Source organism: Corythoichthys intestinalis, chromosome 18, assembly GCF_030265065.1.
Source record: "Corythoichthys intestinalis isolate RoL2023-P3 chromosome 18, ASM3026506v1, whole genome shotgun sequence".
In the NCBI taxonomy this organism is placed as follows: domain Eukaryota; kingdom Metazoa; phylum Chordata; class Actinopteri; order Syngnathiformes; family Syngnathidae; genus Corythoichthys; species Corythoichthys intestinalis.
In genome coordinates this window covers 33321780-33344000 of record NC_080412.1, presented here as the reverse complement: position 1 = coordinate 33344000, position 22221 = coordinate 33321780, and the positions used below count along the sequence as shown (strand labels likewise).

At 39.5% G+C, this 22221-nt stretch overlaps 1 protein-coding gene across 1 annotated transcript in view; it reads left to right on the top strand.

The window, feature by feature from the left end:
• Window positions 1–4046: 4046 nt before the first annotated feature.
• Window positions 4047–22221, top strand: part of gnb2 (guanine nucleotide binding protein (G protein), beta polypeptide 2) — a 21472-nt gene continuing 3297 nt past the window's right edge. Inside the window, exons 1-9 of the mRNA XM_057821952.1 lie at window positions 4047–4521; window positions 7444–7524; window positions 7624–7662; window positions 7782–7888; window positions 13907–13970; window positions 14139–14301; window positions 14607–14673; window positions 18424–18625; window positions 18817–19033. Of these exons, the coding sequence (XP_057677935.1) occupies window positions 7468–7524; window positions 7624–7662; window positions 7782–7888; window positions 13907–13970; window positions 14139–14301; window positions 14607–14673; window positions 18424–18625; window positions 18817–19033 (916 nt within the window). The 5' untranslated portion in view covers window positions 4047–4521; window positions 7444–7467. The remainder of the gene's footprint in view (window positions 4522–7443; window positions 7525–7623; window positions 7663–7781; window positions 7889–13906; window positions 13971–14138; window positions 14302–14606; window positions 14674–18423; window positions 18626–18816; window positions 19034–22221) is intronic.

The window sequence follows — 22221 nt, the reverse complement described above, 5'->3', positions numbered from 1 at the left end:
GAAGAGAAAAAAAACATATATAAGTCGCACTGGAGTATAAGTCGCATTTTTGGGGGAAATTTACTTGATAAAATCCAACATATAGAACAGACATGTCATCTTGAAAGGCAATTTAATATAAAAATTACAATAGAGAACAGCATGCTGAATAAGTGTACAGTGTCCAGTACATGAACGACGAAATGCGAATGTACTGTCCTCACCAGGACACTATGGCTCGGTCCTGGCTATTTAGCGGGCTAAACTCCCAAATGACGATGCTGGATGTCCGTATACTTTGTTGAATCAATTTCGTCCTCGATACCAAACAGGTTCGCATCAACGTAAATAAATGATAATTAGATGCTTTTACAGCAATGACAAAAACGATTAGCATGCGTTCACTAGCATTAGCACATCGTTCAAACAACCACACAGCTGGGTGGAAAACACACAACAACAACAGAAAAGATGATACACACAGCTGTTGCTTCTGTAGAGATATTTTACAAGCATAAACAATGAACGTATGTTCGCAGCCGTGTTTCTCTCTCGCTAACTCGCCCACTCACTCAGAGCTACGTAGCTGTCGGTCTTCTTCTGGCGTGTGAGCGCTCTTCTTCACGTAAACAAGTGCGAGTGCGCTCCCACGTGGGCGTGAAAGCGCCACAAACTAAAAGCATGCATTTCAATATAAAAAAGTCAATAATACAATTTAACACACATTGCCAAAGGCAGAACGCGACCGTGGCCAAAGCTATCAAGTTATTCAGATAACTATAGCATAAAGAACATGCTGAAAAGTTTAACAAACCATCAGTGTCACTCCAAAACATCAAAATAACATGTGAAATATCATAATTAAAGATGTCCCGATCACATCATTTTCAAAGTATCGGAATCGGCAAAAAAATAATGGACATGCCTTTTTTTAAATATATATATATTTTTTAATTAAATCGTTTTCTAATTGTATTTAAAGTTACAAACAAAATGTCTTACACTCATCCAGAGTCTTTAGTTTTGGCTTAAAGTAGGGCTATCAAATTTATCGCGTTAACGGCGGTAATTAATTTTTTAAAAATGAATCACGTTAAAATATTTCACACAATTAACACATGCGCTGCACGATCCACTCACTCATTGTCGCGTTTAATCTATAATAGCGCCGTTTTACCTACTGTATCTATAGAGCTACAAGGCAGCGTAAAATGAGTAGAGTGACTTTTGGCAGTCTTTGGAGCCTTTTTTTAATTGGCTAAAGCCTTAAAATCCCTCTCTCAACAATTAGAAGTATCGTGGGAAGCAATGTGGGGAAGAAAGGTAGTAGTTGATCTTTTTCTTAACACCCTATGTTATTTCCCTACGGAGAGAAGATATATCAATTGGTGCCACTACGCACAGTCATGGTTGCACTTCCCATCATGCATTTGGGCAGAACAGTTAAATGGCTACAGTATCATTTACTGAAAGCTCAACAAATACACTAAATGGCAATATTTAGTCACAATATACAAAGTCACATTTATCCTTTAAGAATTACAAGTCTTTCTATCCGTGGATCCCTCTCACAGAAAGAATGTTAAAGTAAATGCCATCTTGAGGATTTATTGTCATAATAAACAAATACAGTACTTATGTACTGTATGTTGAATGTATATATTCGTCCGAGTTTTATTCATTTTTTTCTTAATGCATTGCCAAAATGTATATGATCGGGAAAAATTATCGGGTATGATTGGAATTGAATCGGGAACAAAAAAAAAAAAAAAAAGCAATCGGATCGGAAAATATCGGGATCGGCAGATACTCAAACTAAAACGATCGGGATCGAATCGGGAGCAAAAAAACATGATCGGAACAACCCTAGTTTTCACTCTATCGAACCGTATCGTTCTTACACTGTATCGAATCGTATTGAATCGCTCGGCTTAAAAATGTATCTTTTTTTAATCGTAACCTGTGTATCTAGAATTCAGGGCCGGCCCAGCTTATACGCAGACTATGCAGCTGCTAGGGGGCCCCCAATCTGGCAATTTTTAAATTTATATTCTATTTTGTTTACTACAGTTTGCTTTATTTGACTTTTGTGAGTTTTGATACTTGATTACTAGCTTAAAAAATAAAAGTTTTTAACTTCTTTCTTTCCTCTTTTAGAAAAAGGTTTGGCGCTATCTACTGCAAGTACTGACAATCATTTGGGGTGAGAAGTTTGAAGTATGCAGTGCAACAAAATCTGATTAATATACAAAATATGGACGTATGGGTTGGATTGCATGTATGGGTTTCACAGTACACTGAGATGAAATGGTGGGCCAAAAATATGGGCCCCTTTGCATTATTTTGCTTAGGGCCCCCAAATGGCCTGGGCCGGCCCAGATCTAGATACATATCGAATCGGCTCCATGCCAGAGATTCCCAACCCTAGTTCCCACTCCTACTACCAGTGGCGCCTCCAGAAATTTTTCATAGGGGTGGCCAGATGGGGCCACTTCAAATCTTGGGGTGGCCAAAACTAAAATCCATGATTTCAGGTTTTCATTATATTATTGCAGTAAAAAGGTCAGGGGGAAACTATCAGAAAGACTTAAGGACACGGCTACTGATATACTTTGGTGTATTGTGTAATATTTGATGTTACCAATGATTTAATGTGCATAGTCCATAACTGTCCAGTCAACATGTTGAGTTCCACAACAATTCTGTTTTATTGTGTTATGTATATATTAGGCATAAGGTGTACAAACTAGAGCTGTCAAACGATTTAAATGTTTAATCGCGTTAATCACAGTTTAAAAATTAATAAATCGTAATGCCATATTTTTCTGTAAATTATTGTTGTAATGGAAAAATAAGACAAGATGGATATATACATTCAACATACTGTACATAAGTACTGTATTTGTTTATTATAACAATAAATCCACAAGATGGCATTAACATTATTAACATTCTTTCTGTGAAAGTGATCCACGGATAGAAAGACTTGTGATTCTTAAAGGATAAATGTGAGTTTGTTTTGTATATTGTGACTAAATATTGCCATCTAGTCTATTTGTTGAGCTTTCAGTAAATGATACTGTAGCGACTTAACTGTTCTGCCCAAATGCATGATGGGAAGTGGTGCAACCATGACTTTGTGTGGTGGCTGCAAATGCTAGATCTTCTCTGAGTTGGGTACACTACAGGGTGTTAAGAAAAAGATCAACTCCTGTCATTCTTCCCCACGTCGCTTCCCACAATATTTATGGTTGCTGTAGGAGAGATGACAAAGCTTTTGCCAATTAAAAGCACGGCCCCAATGAATGCTTTTATCTACTCCACTCACTTGACACTGCCTCTTGTCTCTGTATAGAGGTAAAACGGCGCCATTGTAGGCTGTTTGCGGCAATGTGTGAATGAGTCGTACTGCGAATGCGTTAATTGCGATAAATATTTTCATGTAATTAATTAAAAAATTTTAATTACCGCCTTTTAACGCGATAAATTTGACAGCCCTACATTTAACAAAACAAAATAAATGCATTCATTTGGGATGAAATGCATAATTGATGCTACAACAATCTAACGATATCCTGGCAAGCAGGGTGGCCAGTGGGGTGGCCAACCAATTTATAGGGGTGGCCGTGGCCACCCCTGGCCACCCCCTGGTGGCGCCACTGCCTACTACCAACCTCAACTGTCGACCATAGTGACCACTGTCCTGAAAGGGTTAATTTTTCTCTCTCTCTTTTTCTCAAATGACTAAAAATAGTCAATTGCCCTATAAAGGGCTTAGGGTGTGTCAAAAATGCAGGGTCGTTGGTTGAATATTTGCAGATCTTGTGCAAAGGCTTGACCTCGTGATGTCGTTCTACTTCCTTATATTCACAGCGAGAGAGAGTTGATAACATCCCCACGCAAACACACGACATATTGACAAGAGTATTTCCACGCATGGATTCAAAAACAGTTGCGTTATCTAATTAGAAGACGCTTTCCCCCCCCGCATATTTGCCTTTCTATTGAAGGCTACCTTTTACGAGCGATGAGGAGGGAGGAGAGAGGAAGAGGGAGGATGGGGCGAGGAGGGGGAAACCACTGAGAGGAAGGAAACGAAGATCACGTCACGAAGAGCAAAATCGGAGTAAAAAAAAAAAAAAAAAAACGGAGCGAGTGCTATTTAACGCTACTTGGCTTGACGGGAGCGTGGACCGAGCTGGAGCTTATCTGTAACCAACATGTTGTCATGGACTTGTTCGGCGTGAAAACGGGGGAAAGCCGCTACGCAGTAGCTGTGGATTTTTTTTTAACTCCTTCTTTTTTGTGTGGAAATGTGTGAAGACCTCCTCCTTTTCCTCCTCCGTGTGCCTGCCCACTGACGCCTCTTCGTGTGCATCTTCTCTGCATATTTCTTTTTTTTTTTTTTGTATATATAAAAATAGGAAAAACACATGAGAAAACACTTCCCGTTGAAACCACTGGGTTTTTAATTTATTTATTCAAGGGAGTTGGCTGGTTTTTCCACGACAATCTCGAGAGGAGCATCGTTGGAATTAACAGGTAGGCACCCATCATTGAAGTGTGTAGGCCAGTTTTCAATGTGTAAAATGGCTGATGATGATGATGGTGGTGGTGATGGTGCGCCATCCATCTGCATTGAAATACATCTTGTTGCTACGAGTGCCTCCGTGGGCTTGTTGTCCATTTTGAATAAAATGTGGAGCTATCTCCTTTCTCCAGTGCTGTAGTAGGGACATATTCAGTCTAGTTGAGGCCTGGCGTGTTTGACTGTGGCAGAGCTGGGCCTCACTATCCCTGACATTACACTCTGCTCATGTTAGCTGTGGGCTCTCCTCCAGCTGCAGATGTAACCATGGTGTGCAAGTCAAAGGGGTGGGGCAGTGTGCTCTTTGCTTGCACAAAAAGAAGAAAAAAATGAAGGGGAAATAGGGGGCTAGAGCTGATCATGAATCCATGCTGAGGGATGCCAGTAGTGAAAGATATGTAAGATAGTGATGAAGTCAAGACATGTTAAAATGTCATTTTGTCCTCCATTGGATGAAGGCCTCGTTTGTGGAAACTGAAAAGCTCCTCATTGGCTACACAAGCAGAGGTTTCAGGTGTTGACACCCCCTTTTTTGCTTCTTTTATTAGTAATCTGTTGAATTCCAAAGTGCCACTTCATTGATTCAAATATTCACTTTTTACTACAGTGTGATGATTTAAATTGATTTAAAGAAAAACTAGGACATTAGCGCACTGTCACTTCGAGGTACGTTATGTTAACCGTCAGAGTTAATAATAACGCATGATACAGAAGTGTAACAGGTTCCCTCGGCTTTCGTGGGAGTGGTCCCTCAGCATCTTCTGCTTGGCAGTGGCGCATAGTGGCTCTGTGGCTGTTTAGTCCGTGCAGATTAATACTCTATAGTTCAACCAGGGGTGGTGGTAAACAGATTACAGGGTTTATTCCCACTAGAAGTTAAAGATTAAGATGATTTTAATGTATCTGTTTATTCATTTTAGTCTCATGTCGAGATGAGGGATGAAGCGAGATAATCCTTTGACTTCATAAAGTGGATTATTTATATGGACCACTCCAGATATTTAGACAAAAAAAAAAAAAATCTAATTAATATCAACCGCTTTATTAGAAACATTATTAGCTTCAATTATTATCAACAGGGGTGTCTAAACTTTTTGCAAAGGGGGCCAGATTTGGTGAGGTAAAAATGTGGCAGGCCGACCTTGGCTAACGTCCATTACGTAGAACAATATATTTAAGCAAATTTTAGCAAGCCATTCTGTGTGCCACATTTGCTTTATTATTTGTTTTTAATTACCGTAATTTTCGCACTATAAGGCGCACCTGACTATAAACCGCCACCCACCAAATTTGACATGAAAACGGTATTTGTTCATAGATAAACCGCACTGGACTATAAGCCTCAGCTGTCCACACTGTATTTTGGGATATTTACCCCAAAAGATATCAAGCAGGAACACTTTATTTAAAAGGGCATCATAAGACTGCCATAAGACCAAATGAACCACCATGAAGCTTTGAACCAATTGGCTGCAAAGCTTCATTGCTTCAAGAAGCATCCAACGTGCCTCCTAGCATGCATTGCAGCGCTACAGATTTAAAATAATCAAAATTCATGTTCTGTGCTAATTATTTATTCAGTTACTGTACTAGTTGTTTCATTAATTGCTAGTTATGGAATTTGGTAACACTTTATTTGACAGTTGCGCCATTAGACTGTCATAAAACCATCATAATTATGACATGACACTGCCATGAGCATTAATGAATGCTTATGACAGATGTCATTTAGTGTCATCCGGCAAATTATGTCCCTTTTGAATGGGTTTAAAAGAGCCAAGCTGGACATAAATGGAGTTAGAGTCATAATTTGCCGGATGACACTTAATGACATCTGTCATAAGCATTCATTAATGCCGATGATAATGTCATAATTTTGACGGTCTTATGGCAGTCTTATGATGCCGCTGTCAAATAAAGTGTTACCTATTAACCTAAATAAATCAACAAATAAGCCGCACTGGACTATAAGCCGCATGATTCAAATGAGGGGGAAAAGTAGCGGCTTGTAGTCCGAAAATTACGGTAATAATTTCAACAATCTCGCAACTAGCCTTTGCAGAGTTATCTTTCGACTCTCGGGCTCCTGCGAAATACTGCTACTATGAAATTAAACTAGCTTCAAGTTGCTTCAATTTCTCGCTGCAAATCTTCCCTGTAATCTTGTCGTACATGTCAGCGTGTCTTGTTTGGTAATATCGCCTCACATTGAACTCTTTAAAAACAGCGACTGTCTCTGCAAATGAGGCAGACACGGTTGTTGCGTATTTTAGTGAGGAAGTAGTCCAAATTCCACCTATCCTTGAATCGTCGGCCGTCGCAGTCAACTTTCCCTTTTTTTGTTGATTGTCGCCATTTTACATAATTGGAAGTAAAGGGTCACACAGCGTAATGTTGCTTAGAGTGCTGCTGCCTTTTAGTGGGTAAATGAGGAGCAGCATTTAGTGTGTAAGCTACTTCATATGCTGGTAGCAGTACTGCTGACCAATTTATTAAGTCTGTATGCGGGCCAGACGTTATTGATTTTATGACAGAGCCTCGGAGCTGGATGAAAATTGACCACGGGCCGCATATGGCCCCCGGGCCGGATTTTGGACATGTCTGATTTAGGACTATTGTTGATTCAACTCTTGCATTGAATGTCTGAGACTGTAAGTGTACTTAATGATGTGTTCAGGCAACAGTTATTTACTTAAATTTATTAGAAATTGCAATATTTTAGGAACAGAACAAGTCACATCTCTACACTACTCAACTATAGTTCTCATGTGTATTAGTTTTCATTAGATTGTGAAGGTTTACCTCATGCTACATTAGCAATTATTATACATGAAACGAGCAGACCTCTCTTATGTTAAACCTTCTCAAATGAACAGACAGCAGATACCACAAATCCCAAAATGAGTGAGCTGGAGCAGCTTCGCCAGGAGGCTGAGCAGCTGAGGAACCAGATACGAGTATGTTGACTATTTTGTGCTTATTGTTGTCCCTTTATTCTGTACTGCATATTAAGTAATTTCTCCTTTATCCTCCCATTGTCCCATGTTTTTTTACAGGATGCCAGAAAAGCATGTGGGGATTCCACCTTGACACAGGTGAGTGTCAAACAATGGCGAGAACTTAGAACTCTTGACCACAATGTTATCATAAAAAATTAATAACAAGGGTAAGACGTCTTTTTTTTTTTGAAGACTATCTGTCCTCCTGTACCTAGATTACTGCTGGTTTGGATCCAGTGGGGCGGATACAGATGCGAACAAGACGCACCCTTCGAGGCCATCTTGCTAAGATCTATGCCATGCATTGGGGGGCGGATTCAAGGTGAGGATGCAGTAAGCTTTGAGGTCTTTTTATTTGTTTAAGAGGGCGTTTCAGAGACTTGAGGCATGGGGGTTCCTTGTAAATGTTGATAAAATATAGTATGATGTAAGATATGTATTGTATATGTATGTAAGGTATTTCCTTATTATAACTATACACGTATGCCAAACAGTTATGATAATCTGTAGCAGAGGTGGGAAGAGTAGCCATTTTACTCAAGAGTAGCGTTGATTCAAAATAATATGACTAAAGTAAAAGTAATTATCCAAAAAATGTACTCAAGTACAAGTAAAAATGCATTTGGTGAAACGAATACTCAAGTAATGACTAACAATGTGATTAACTGCTTACAATGTTTGGTTTGGAAAAAAAAAAAAAAAAAAAAATCAAAATTATAAACAGTGGTATTTTTTTTTCTCAGCACAAAGTTATCTATATAAATTGTTATTATTATACTGTACTATAACATATTACTAGGGCTGTCAAAATTATTGCGTTAACAGGCGGTAATTAATTTTTTAAATTAATCACGTTAAAATGTTTGACGCATTGAACGCACATGCCCCGCTCAAACAGATTAAAATGACAGCACAGTGTCATGTCCATTTGTTACTTGTGTTTTTTGGTGTTTTGTCACCCTCTGCTGGCGCTTGGGTGCGACTGATTTTTATGGGTTTCAGCACCATGAGCAATAAATATTGACATCAACAATGGCGAGCTACTAGTTTATTTTTTGTTTGAAAATTTAACAAATTTTACTAAAACGAAAACATTAAGATGGGTTTTAATTAGGGGTGTCAAACGATTAAAATTTTTAATCGAGTTAATTACAGCTTAAAAATTAATCAGTCGTAATTAATCGCAATTCAAACCATCTATAAAATATGCCATATTTTTCTTTAAATTATTGTTGGAAAGATAAGACACAAGATGGATATATACATTCAACTTACGGTACATAAGTACTGTCTTTATTATAACAATAAATCAACAAGATGGCATTACCATTATTAACATTCTGTTAAAGCGATCCATGGATAGAAAGACTTGTAGTTCTTAAAAGACAAGTTATAGAATTTTATATCAAAACCCCTCTTCATGTTTTCGTTTTAATAAAATTTGTAAAATTTTCAATCAAAAAATAAACTAGTAGCCCGCCATTGTTGATGTCAATAATTACTTACACAATGCTCATGGGTGCTGAAGCCTATAAAATCAGTCGCACCCAAGCGCCAGCAGAGGGCGGCAAAACTCCGAAAAACACAACAAGTAAACCTTTCACCGTGCTCTCATTTTAATCTGTTTGAGCGGGGCATTTGTGCGTTAATTGCGTCAAATATTTTAACGAGATTAATTTAAAAAATTAATTACCGCTCGTTAACGCGATAATTTTGACAGCCCTTGTTTTAATATAACATTTTTATAACTTGTACTAACATTTGTCTTTTAAGAACTACAAGTCTTTCTATCCATGGATCGCTTTAACAGAATGTTAATAATGTTAATGCCATCTTGTTGATTTATTGCTAGCTATAATAGGCAAATACAGTACTTATGTACAGTATGTTGAATGTATATATCCGTCTCGTGTCTTATCTTTCCATTCCAACAATAATTTACAGAAAAATATGGCATATTTCATAAATGGTTTGAATTGCGATTAATTATGATTAATTTAATTTTTAAGCTGTGATTAACTCGATTAAAAATTTTAATCGTTTGACAGCCCTACATATTACATAACCACATTAAGCCAAATAATTACATAAATAAAATCATTGAAGTCCGGCGAGAGAGAAAAAAAAATCTACAGAACTGAAGCGTCATTCGTTCAAAGAGCATGAGTGCCCTCTAGTGTAGACAACATATTTCATTCATTTATTTTCCAAGCCGCTAATCCTCATGAGGCTCACGGGGGTGCTGGAGCCAATCCCAGCTAACTATAGGCTGTAGGCGGGGTACACCCTGAGTCTGTTGCCTGCCAATCGCAGGGCACAAGGAGACGAACAACCATTCGCGCACACACTCATACCTAAAGACAATTTAGAGTGTTTGATCGGCTTATCATGCATGTACAACATATTTCCTATTACGAAATTAAAATGATCATATCGCCGTTTTTTTACGGCAGCGCACTATGTCAAATACTTCATTTTTTTACGGTGCTTTTAAGACGCTACGTGATTGAACAGGCCGGCATAATCATAGAATGGCAAGCTTGAGTGATCGGTATAATGGAGTCATGTGATTATTGTTGCAACATTTCATTGGTGAAACTGAGACAACTAATGTTGGTATCATTGTCAGAAAAAAAGTTAATGTATGTAGAATAAAGAGGAAAAATGTAACAAATAGTGTAGCCTAAAATAGCGGAAAACCATTAGCGTTTCTTCTTCACAAATCTACTCAAGTAAAAAGTATGGCTTAGTACAACTACTCTTAGAAGTACATTTTTCTTTAAAAAAGTAAATGTAACAGATTAAATGTAACATGTTACTACCCACCTCTAAACTGTAGGTGTCTTTAGCAGACTAAATGTCAATATAAAAACTATTTTTGGAATAAAAATAAAATTGTGTGCACATGATTCCAACACATACAAATGTTCCCTGCAGCATTTTCAAAAGCTTGAGGAATGCCTTGCCTCGCTTAGATCATAAGATCTCTGTCTGGTGTGACCCTCATTTCTAGACCCGCTCAGCCAGCACATAAATTTAAATTCCTGAACTTTGCTTGAAAAATTGCAACATTGTGCAACATTTCACAAGCATTTTGCTCACACTTTCCCCTTCGTTATATGCCACTTTTATTTTATTCGGTCTAAATTTACAGTAGTTGCACCATCCAGTGGATGTGCCACGTGTAGTCTGTTGAATTAGGCTATAAAACAAGGAAGTCCAACTGGTTCGCGAGCCACGTTGATGGCAATTTGATTGCATGTGGACCAGACTAGGTTACTTTTGGCTAAATAAGTTAACTCACTGGCTGCTATTGATGGCACTCGACGTCCAATCCTTTTTGACTGGGAGGGGCTAATTGGACGTAGAGCGCCGTCAACCGCACTGAATACAATATCCTCAGAAATCAGTCAGTGCCTCCACAAGGGCTTAGCACCGCTGTCTCACCAAAAAGATGCATGGGAGCTCTTCATCATTGATGATAAAATACAAGGAAGGATAAAGTCTATTGCTGTTCTGTTTTTTGTTTTTTTCCCAAAAAATGTTAATTGTGGCATGGAAAATGAATGAATAAATGAATCATAAAGATATTTCAAGCATGAACTAATTCTTGTGTGGCCCTAAATATCATACTAATTAATATACAAGTGATTATTCTTCACCAAAAGGGCATAAAAACACATTGGTTCTAATATGGGTCATTTTTGACCCACTTATGGAAGAGTGTAGGGTCCAGTAAGTTGTGCATCTAAGGGTTAAATGCCCTCTTGTTCAAAATTTTTCTTTCCCCCAGAAAATTGAGATTTTAAGCTTTCCACTGATCACACATATTACAAATGCATATAGGACAATTTTGAAATTTGGGCAAATTGGGGGTCTCAGAGCGGAACTTCAAGTCACCTTGTTTTCCGCCATATGTGTTAAAAAGTTTTGTTTTTTTGGGGGGGGGGGAATAACGTGACTTGACACCTTGCTTGCTACGTGGTCACAATGAATAAGGCACTCTAGGAACGCAAAAGTAAACTGTTGACAGAGGAGGGGTTAACATGTCACAAAAATGTAATAGCAATTTTTTCTTTTCAAAAACAACAAAATTTACTAAAATTCAATTCGAGGTTGAAAATGAAGATCATTGTCCTTTGGTGTCTTCAGATAGGTAACACATTCTTGCATTGTAGCCATATTATTGTTTGTTGCTGTTGAGCTACCGCCGTGCAGAGCGCTGTTGGATATTCATTTGCAATTTATTTTAGTGTTGTGTAAAAGGGGTGTTAAAGGGCTTATTAGCCTTTTTAGTTCGCAAATGTGTTCGTGTGTCATTGCGCCATCTAACTGCGGGGATTTGCATTATAATACACGGACGCTTTTATTTCCAATACAAAAACTCCAACACACACACTGTAGGTAAAACAGAATGCTGTCTTTGTCGTAGCCTAGTAGTAGCACGTATACTATCTAAAGATGCACCGATACCGATACTAGTATCGGCAGGGGGCGCCGATCCGGCCCGAAATGGTGGTATCGGTATCGGGGAGTACCAACAAAGACGGCGCCGATACCATTTTCCGGTCCATTATTATAACATTTGACCACAGCCTTTTTCTCCTCCTGGTGCTCACTACACTTTGTCTCTGTGTTGTGTGATGACACGTGAACACCAAGCAGCTATCGCTATTGGCCTGCTCCAGACCAATGAGAGCGGGCCAATAGCCACTCCTGACCAATCAAAAGGGGGCTTTTTCATATGGACGAAAAACAAACCAGGAAATATAGCGGCGCCACAGCGGTCGGGAAATATTTCCAAATAGAAATCCCGTCAATTAAAATCAATGGCTGCATGCAAGATTTGCGGCCTGAAAGTTTGGAGATGTGGAGTTAAATCGGCCAGTTTCAATACCTCGAACTTGATAAAACATTTGAAGACGAAACGTGAACGAACACAACAAGTTTGAGCCTGCAAGAGCAGGACTGCTATCCAGAGGAAAATGGCTGCTGGACCGGAGCAACAATCTCTGGTCAGTTCACTTCGTCTACTTTACTTTTATTGTCTTTTACTGAAAGAAATGCTGCAGTAATTTGGGAAGTGTTTCCAAAGTATTGTTGCCACCTTTCAGAAATAGAAATAAGGGACTCCCACCTCCCGAAAAAAAGGAGAGACGGGATGCTGTGGTCAATTATTATTACTTATAAATTGTTAGCGTCCGCAAATGCGGAAACAAGGTTGAACCTCGAAGCAGACAACAAGCGGGGGATACATAAAAGGGTTTAATGATTGCAAACAAAAAATAACACGCGATCGCGGGACAGTAGAAATAACAAAAGGAGTTCGTGACAGCAGGTCGACGGACAAACTAAGACGATAGGCAGCGGTTACAAACGAGAGCAGCACACTAACAGAAAAACCCAATGCAGGGGCATAACAAGCAAATGTAGCGAGATTATTGTGCCAGATGTCAAATAGCGATCAGCAAGGCAAATATCTCGGCAGCCTTCTCTGAGATCACCCGTGCTTAAATGCTGCGTTGACGAGCCTGCATTGGATTCAAGTGCCACGCCCCCACGCCCAGCAACAAAACACAATTTAACCAGCAGCAGAATGTGACAATAATTTCATGAAAGTTGCACTGTTTGGACTTTGAGAGGTTTAAAAAAGTTTATTCAGTTCATTCAGAGTTTATTATTATGAATTTAGTTTTACTTTCTTACTGTTGGGCTAGTATTATACATGTTTTATTAATTTCACAAATTTAGCACTATTTTGGCCTTTGAGAGCAGAAGGTTTATTCAACTATTGTCTACTAGGGTTTAGTGTACTTTTTCCTATTTTGCAAAGGTAAGCAACAGCCTGACAAAGCCTTGATAGCAATGATTTCACATCCAATTATGTAGCTCTTTGGAAAAAAAAAAATATATATATATAATCGGGGTGGTATCGGTATGGTATCGGTATCGGCCGATACTGCACAGCCAGGTATCGGTATCGGGGCCAAAAAATGGTATCGGTGCAACACTAATACTATCCAGCATGCGTAAGTACTGCCATTGTGCACACCTTGTTTGGAGAAACCGCGCGAAACTGCTGTTTTTGGTTGGGAAAAACTAAAAAAGATCCTCAGCACCCCCTGCTGTGAGTGACATCTAGCACCCCTGCAACAGCATAAGCATACTCTACATGAAATGATTCATGATTTTCCACCATAAGCCTGTTCTTACTCATCTGTAAATACAGTGAAAGAAAATGTAACACATTTGAGATATGGTGGACCACGACAACTTCCCCTGTCTGTCAGATGGTACTTTTGGAGAAGTATTTGCCCACCCTTGATGTGTGTCTCCCCAGGCTTCTTGTTAGCGCCTCTCAAGATGGCAAACTGATCGTGTGGGACAGCTACACCACTAACAAGGTACACTTAGCACATTCACACTCTTGTAACACGTATGGTGACATCGTCAGCGGATTCCCTACATTAGTAACAGTCGATGTTCTCGCTAAGAGTCCGTGGCGCTAAATGTTGCATAACGCGTCACCTGACATGCGTTACCTTTTTCTTTTAAATCTTTTTTTTTTTTAGATCCACGCCATCCCCTTGCGCTCCTCCTGGGTGATGACCTGTGCGTACGCGCCATCTGGGAACTACGTGGCATGTGGAGGACTTGATAACATCTGCTCCATTTACTGCCTGAAAACACGTGAGGGGAACGTCAGGATCAGCAGGGAACTACCTGGACATACAGGTGAGAGTGCTCCCTCTCAGATTGATGATGCAATTACATGTGGATTGGCTACCTCAAAGGGAAGTAGACAATACGAAGGAGATGTGATTAACATGTTTAATTAACTACTGACTGGTTAGGAGGCAAAATGTTACCTCATGTCACGCAGACATGAGTAACTGTCGCTAATGTGTGGGGGTTATTTGTCATGAAGTCCGGATACTCTGTTCTTGAGAAAATGCTGCTCTGTTGATCTATCTATTAAGTTACTCCCATCAGTCTATTCTCTTGATAGTGTTTTTCATCTTTTCTGCACGTCATCTCAGGTTACCTGTCATGTTGCCGTTTCATTGACGACAATCAAATCATCACGAGTTCAGGAGACACCACCTGGTGAGTGTAATACTAGACCTTCTCAAAAAATTAGCATATTGTAATAAAGTTCATTATTTTCTGTAATGTACTGATAAACATTAGACTTTCATATATTTTAGATGTATTACACACAACTGAAGTAGTTCAAGACTTTTATTGTTTTAATACTGATGGTTTTGGCAAAAAAGTCAAGAAAAAAACAAAAATCCCTATCTCAAAAAATTAGCATATTTCATCCGACCAATACAAAAATAGGTTTTTTTAATACAAAAAAAGTAGGGATGTCAACCGATTAAAATTTTTAATCGCGTTAATTACAGCTTAAAAATTAATTAATCGTAATTAATCGCAATTCAAACCATCAATAAAATATGCCATATTTTTCTGTAAATTGTTGTTGGAATGGAAAGATAAGACACAAGATGGATATACAGTTGTGGTCATAAGTTTACATACACTTGTGAAGAACATAATGTCATGGCTCTCTTGAGTTTCCAGTTATTTCTACAACTGATTTTTCTCCGATAGAGTGATTGGAACAGATACTTCTTTGTCACAAAAAACATTCATGAAGTTTGGTTCTTTTATGACTTCATTATGGGTTAACAGAAAAAGTGATCAAATCTGCCGGGTCAAAAATATACATACATGGATCTGAAAAAGCGAATCATTGACTTGAACAAGTCAGGAAAGTCACTTGGAGCCATTTAAAAGCAGGTGCAAGTCCCAAGAGCAACAGTGCAAACAATTGTTTGTAAGTATAAAGTGCATGGCACTGTTTTGTCACTGCCACGATCAGGAAGAAAACGCAAGCTATCACCTGCTGCTGACAGAAAATTGGTCAGGAGGGTGAAGATTCAACTGAGAATCACCAAAAAGCAGATCTGCCAAAAATTAGAAGCTGCTGGAACACAGGTGTCAGTGTCCACAGTCAAGCAGAGGCTGCCGTGCAAGAAGGAAGCCCTTGCTCCAAAAGCGGCACCTTAAGGCTCGACTGAAGTTTGCTGCTGATCACATGGACAAAGATAAGACCTTCTGGAGGAAAGTTCTGTGGTCAGACGAAACAAAAATCGAGCTGTTTGGCCACAATGCCCAGCAATATGTTTGGAGGAGAAAAGGTGAGGCATTTAACCCTAAGTACTCCATGCCTACCGTCAAGCACAGTGGTGGAAGTATTATGCTGTGGGGCTGTTTTGCTGCCAATGGAACTGGTGCTTTACAGAGAGTAAATGGGATAATGAAGAAGGAGGATTACCTTCAAATTCTTCAAGATAATCTAACGTCATCAGCCCGAAGATTGGGTCTTGGGCGCAGTTGGGTGTTCCAACAGGACAATGACCACAAACACACATCAAAAGTGGTAATGGAATGGCTAAATCAGGCTCGAATTAAGGTTTTCGAATGGCCTTCCCAAAGTCCTGACTTAAACCCCATTGAGAACTTGTGGACAATGCTGAAGAAACAAGTCCATGTCAGAAACCCATTAAATTTAACTGAACTGCACCAATTCTGTCAAGAGGAGTGGTCAAAGATTCAACCAGAAGCTTGCCAGAAGCTTGTGGATGGCTACCAAAAGCGCCTAATTGAAGTGAAAATGGCCAAGGGACATGTTACCAAATATTAGCGCTGCTGTATGTATATTTTTGACCCGGCAGATTTGATCACTTTTTTTTCTGTTCACCCATAATAAAGTCATAAAAGAACCAAACTTCATGAATGTTTTTTGTGACAAAGAACTATCTGTTCCAATCACTCTATCGGAGAAAAATCAGAGTTGTAGAAATAACTGGAAACTCAAGAGAGCCATGACATTATGTTCTTCACAAGTGTATGTAAACTTTTGACCACAACTGTATACATTCAACATACGGTACATAAGTACTGTATTTCTTTATTATAAGAATAAATCAACAAGATGGCATTACGATTATTAACATTATGTTAAAGCGATCCATGGATAGAAAGACTTGTAGTTCTTAAAAGATAAATGTTAGTACAAGTTATAGAAATTTTATATTAAAACCCCTCTTCATGTTTTTGTTTTAATAAAATTTGTAAAATTTTCAATCAAAAAATAAACTAGTAGCCCGCCATTGTTGATGTCAATAATTACTGACACAATGCTCATGGGTGCTGAAGCCTATAAAATCAGTCGCACCCAAGCGCCAGCAGAGGGCGACAAAACTCCGAAAAACACAACAAGTACACATTTCACTGTGCTGTCATTTTAATCTGTTTGAGCGGGGCATTTGTGCATTAATTGCGTCACATATTTTAACGTGATTAATTTAAAAAATTAATTACCGCCTGTTAACGCGATAATTTTGACAGCCTTAAAAAAAAGTCAACCATCAAATAATTATATCAGCTATGCACTCAATACTTGGTCGGGAATCCTTTTGCAGAAATGACTGCTTCAATGCAGTGTGGCATGGAGGCAATCAGCCTGTGGCACAGCTGAGGTGTTATGGAGGCCCAGGATGCTTCGATAGCGGCCTTAAGCTCATCCACAGTGTTGGGTCTGGTGTCTGTAAACTTCCTCTTTCCAATATCCCACAGATTCTCTATGGGGTTCAGGTCAGGAGAGTTGGCAGGCCAATTGAGGACAGTAATGCCATGGTCAGTAAACCATTTACCAGTGGTTTTGGAACTGTGAGCAGGTGCCAGGTTGTGCTGAAAAATGAAATCCACCTGCTGAAAAACTTTCAGCAGGTGGAAGCATGAAGTGCTCCAAAATCTCCTGATAGCATTGACACTGCCCTTGATAAAACAGAGTAGACCAACATCAGCAGCTGACATGGCACCCCAGACCATTACTGACTGTGGGTACTTGATACTGGACATCAGGTATTTTGGCATTTCCTTCTCCTCAGTCTTCCTCCAAACTCTGGCAATTTTGATTTCCGAATGACATGCAAAATTTCCTTTCATCTGAAAAAAGTACTTTGGACCACTGAGCAATAGTCCAGTGCTGCTTCTCTGTAGGTCAGGTCAGGCGCTTCTGCTGCTGTTTTAGGTTAAAAAATGGCTTGACCTGGGGAATGTGGCTCCTGTAGCCCATTTCCAGTACACGCCTGCGCACGGTGGCTCTAGATGTTTCTATTGTAGACTCAGTCCACTTTTTCTGCATGCCCCCCAAGGTCTGGAGTCGGCCCTTCTGCACAATCTTTCTCAGGGTGCGGTCACCTCTTCTGGTTGTGCAGTGTTTTCCTGCCACACTTTTTCCTTCCCACAGACTTTCCACTGAGGTGCTTTGATACAGCACTCTGGGAACAGTCTATTCGCTCAGAAGTTTCTTTCTGTGTCTTAGCCTCTTGCTTGAGCTTGTCAATGATGGCCTTCTGGACAGCTGTCAGGTCGGCAGTCTTGCCCATGATTGCTGTTTTGAGTAATGAGCCAGGCTGGGAGTTTTTAAAAGCCTCAGGAATCTTTCGCAGGGTTTTGAGTTAATTCGTTAATTCAAGATGATTAGGTTAGTAGCTTCTTTAAAGTACCTTTTCATGATATGCTAATTTTTGGAGATAGGGATTTTTGGTTTTTCCTGACTTTTTTGCCAAAATCATCAATATTAAACCAATAAAAGGCTTGAACTCCTTTGGTTATGTGTAACGAATCTAAAATATATAAAAGTCTAATGTATATCGCTACATTACAGAAAATAAATGAACTTTATCACAATATGCTAATTTTTTGAGAAGGACCAGTCAATGGCAGCGGTGCGACTTACTTGTTATCTCGAGTTGACGGTCTTTCGTGGTTTGCCCCAAGCGCGTTGTGGGACATCGAGACAAGCCAACAGACTACGGTGTTCTCGGGCCACACGGGCGATGTCATGAGTCTGTCCCTGGCACCCGACCTGCGCACTTTTGTGTCAGGAGCCTGCGACGCCTCGGTCAAGCTGTGGGACATTAGAGACAGCATGTGTAGACAGACCTTCACTGGACACGAGTCGGATATCAATGCCATCTGTGTGAGTGTTTGTCTGAACAACGGTTTTTAATGATTTAAACAGAAAAAGTGGCACAAGTTGCAAATATGTATGTATGTCATACTTAGGTGTCCCAATATTTTTCCCCATAGGGTTTATATTGGCAGCCTTACCAGTATGGGTTGAGATCAGTTCTTATCAATTGACCTTTAACCCGCCGTTGTCCTCTTCAGTTCTTCCCCAACGGAAGCGCCTTTGCCACTGGCTCCGACGACGCCACCTGCAGGCTGTTCGACCTGCGCGCAGACCAGGAACTCAGCCTCTATTGCCATGACAACATCATCTGCGGAATCACCTCGGTGGCTTTCTCCCGCTCAGGCCGCCTACTGCTGGCGGGCTACGACGACTTTAACTGCAACATCTGGGATGCCATGAAGGGAGACAGGGCAGGTGCGTGCAGATAACAATCTTACACAACCTTTTGGAAGTCTGTTGCCTTTCACTTACAATTCTGAGATATTTCTGTACTGAAACGTATGCCTGTAACAACATTTATATTGCCTTCTTACACGATGTGCAAAGTAGCTATTAGCACACTGCTCGGAAACCTAAAAATAATTAATATTTCTATGCCAAAACACCCGTAAGTAATGAACAAAATACTAAACAGTGTTATTTATAATTTTAATTTTTGTCTTAGTCTTTTGGAAGAAAATACTTTCTAGTCTTTAGTCATATTTTAGTCATTTCAAAATGTTTTCGTCTTTGTTTAGTTTTAGTTGACGAAATCTCATTCAAATTTATTCTAGTTTTAGTCGGCATTACTCAAAATGTTTTCGTCTGTAAAATTCGTTTTACTCCAAAAATAAAGGTTTCCAACAATTTCGAATGAACATAAATGAAGCGTCTACAAGGACAATGCCAACTTTGTAATGATGATACACACTCAGCAGGAAAAGCAGTACATTATTTTCAATTAAACCTACCTAGAAGCCACAAACTGTGTGTAAAGAATTCAGTGAAACCTACCTAGAAGCCACAAACTTTATGTAAAAAAAAAAAAAAAAAAAAAAAGACAAGAGTTTAACATCCTCCAGACCAGTAGTTCTAAATCTTGCTAAGGGTACCGAACCCCACAAGTTTCGCATGTGGATTCACCAAACCTTTCGGAATTAGATAAAGCAATTGTTTGGACTTTGGAGTGTGACTGACTGAGATTGTGGACAGGTGTCTTTTATACCGATAATGAGTTAAAACAGGTGTCATTAATACAGGTAATGAGTGGAGCCTCGTTAGACCTCGTTAGAAGACGTTAGACCTCTTTGAGAGCCAGAAATCTTGCTTGATTGTAGGTGACCAAATACTCATTTTTCACTCTAATTTGGAAATAAATTCTTTAAAAATCAAACGATGTGATTTTCTGTTGTTTTTCCCACATTCTGTCTCTCATGGTTGAGGTTTACCCATATTGACAATTACAGGCCTCTCTAATCTTTTCAAGTAGAACTTGCACAATTGGTGGGTGAATAAAAACTTATTTGCCCCACTGTATCTAAGCTAGCAAGCTAATAATTCAGCAAATTCCTGTTCAAAATTCTTCTCATTTTGACAGCATGTTTTATAAACAGGTCAAAATTTGAAACCACGCTGCCCATTGGTCTGTTGTATTCCCTCATACTAAGTGCGAGTCAATCTTCCACTGAGCAAACCAGTTCCTCCTCCCATCAGAAAGAGATTAAACCTGTAAATTGGGAGCAAACCAGTCCAAAACCCACTCTAAAAAGCCATTTTGCCTAGATTTAATCAGCGTACGAAAATAGGGTTCAGCGTTTCTTGACCATTGGTGAACCTCTGGGGTTCGATCGAACCCAGGTTAAGAACCACTGCTCTAGACTTACTGACCAGAAAAGCCTAGAGGCTCTGTTTCCGATTGGCCAGTGTTTTCAGAGAATGATCGCCATTCTGAAGCTAATGCTAACACGAATGCTAAGTTAATGCTAGGCGTTACATTTAGCGTCTGATGATCACACAGTACAAACCTTTAAAGGCTAAAGCAACAACGCATATTTTCTCTTGCCAAGAAAACAAATCTTACCATAGGAGGGAGAGTCGCAGCACATCTCACATCACATGACACGATCCAAACACTGCTACAAAGCAAGCTGACGTACTCCACGTACAATATGAAAATGTCACGCATTGTGAACACATGACAGAAACAATGTCACATTTTCATCTTGTTGTCAACTCGTCAGACGAAAACTGGCAATCGTCTCGTTATGTTCGCATCTCCCAAGCCACGTTTTTAGCTCGTCGTCATTAAAAAATTGTTCGACTAAATATTTTCCTTATCGGCATTGTTGAAAAAACAACACGGGTACTAAACGATCTTTTCTGCAGCATGACAAAGACTTTTTGCACTACTGAAAAAAGTAGTTCCTTGTGCACCGTCACCTCTAAATGACATTGTTACAGTAAACGCGTATACAGTGCTGAACAAGTATTGGCACCCCTGCAATTCTGTTAAATAATGCTCAATGCCTCCCAGAAAATGATTGCAATTACAAATGCTTTGGTAGTAATATATTCATTTATTTTGCTTGCAATGAAAAAACACAAAAGAGAATGGAGAAAAAAATTTAATCATTTGAGACAAAACTCAAAAAATGGGCCGAACAAAAGTATTGGTACCCTTTGAAAAATCAGGTGATGCTTCTCTAATTTGTGAAATTAACAGCAACTGTTACTTACCTGTGGCACGTAACAGGTGGTGGTAATAACAAAATCACACTTGCAGCTATTTAAAATGGATTAAAGTTGACTCAACCTATGTCCTGTGTCCTTGTGTGTACCACATTGAGTATGGACAAAAGAAAGAATTCAAAAGAACTGCCTGATGACTTCAGAAGCAAAATTGTGAGGAAGCATGGGCAATCTCAAGCCTACAAGTCCATCTCCAAAGACCTGAATGTTCCTGTGGCTAACCTCCCTAGATGTGGACGGAAAAGAAAAATTGACGAGAGATTTCAACGAAAGATTGTGCGGATGGTGGATGAAGAACCTCAACTAACATCCAATCAAGATCAAGCTGTCCCAGTCTGAGGGTACAACAGTGTCAACTCGTACTATCCGTGTGTGATTGAATCAAAGGGGACTTTATGGTAGGATACCCAGGAAGACCCCACTTCTGACCCAGAGACATAAAAAAGCCAGGCTGGAGTTTGCCAAAACTTACCTGAGAAAGCCAAAAACATTTTGGAAGAATGTTCTCTGGTCAGGTGAGACAAAAGTAGAGCTTTTTTGGAAAAGGCATCAACATAGAGTTTACAGGGGGGGAAAAAACAAGGCCCTCAAAGAAAAGAACACGATCCCCACAGTCAAACATGGCGGAGATACCCTGATGTTTTGGGGTTGCTTTGCTGCCTCTGGCACCGGACTGTTTGACCCTGTACATGGCATTATGAAATCAGAAAACTACCAACAAATTTTGCAGCATAATGTAGGGCCCAGTGTGAGAAAGCTGGGTCTCCCTCAGAGGTCATGGGTCTTCCAGCAGGACAATGACCCATAAAACTCTTCGAAAAGCACTAGAAAATGGTTTGAGAGAAAGCACTGAAGACTTCTAAAGTGGCCAGCAA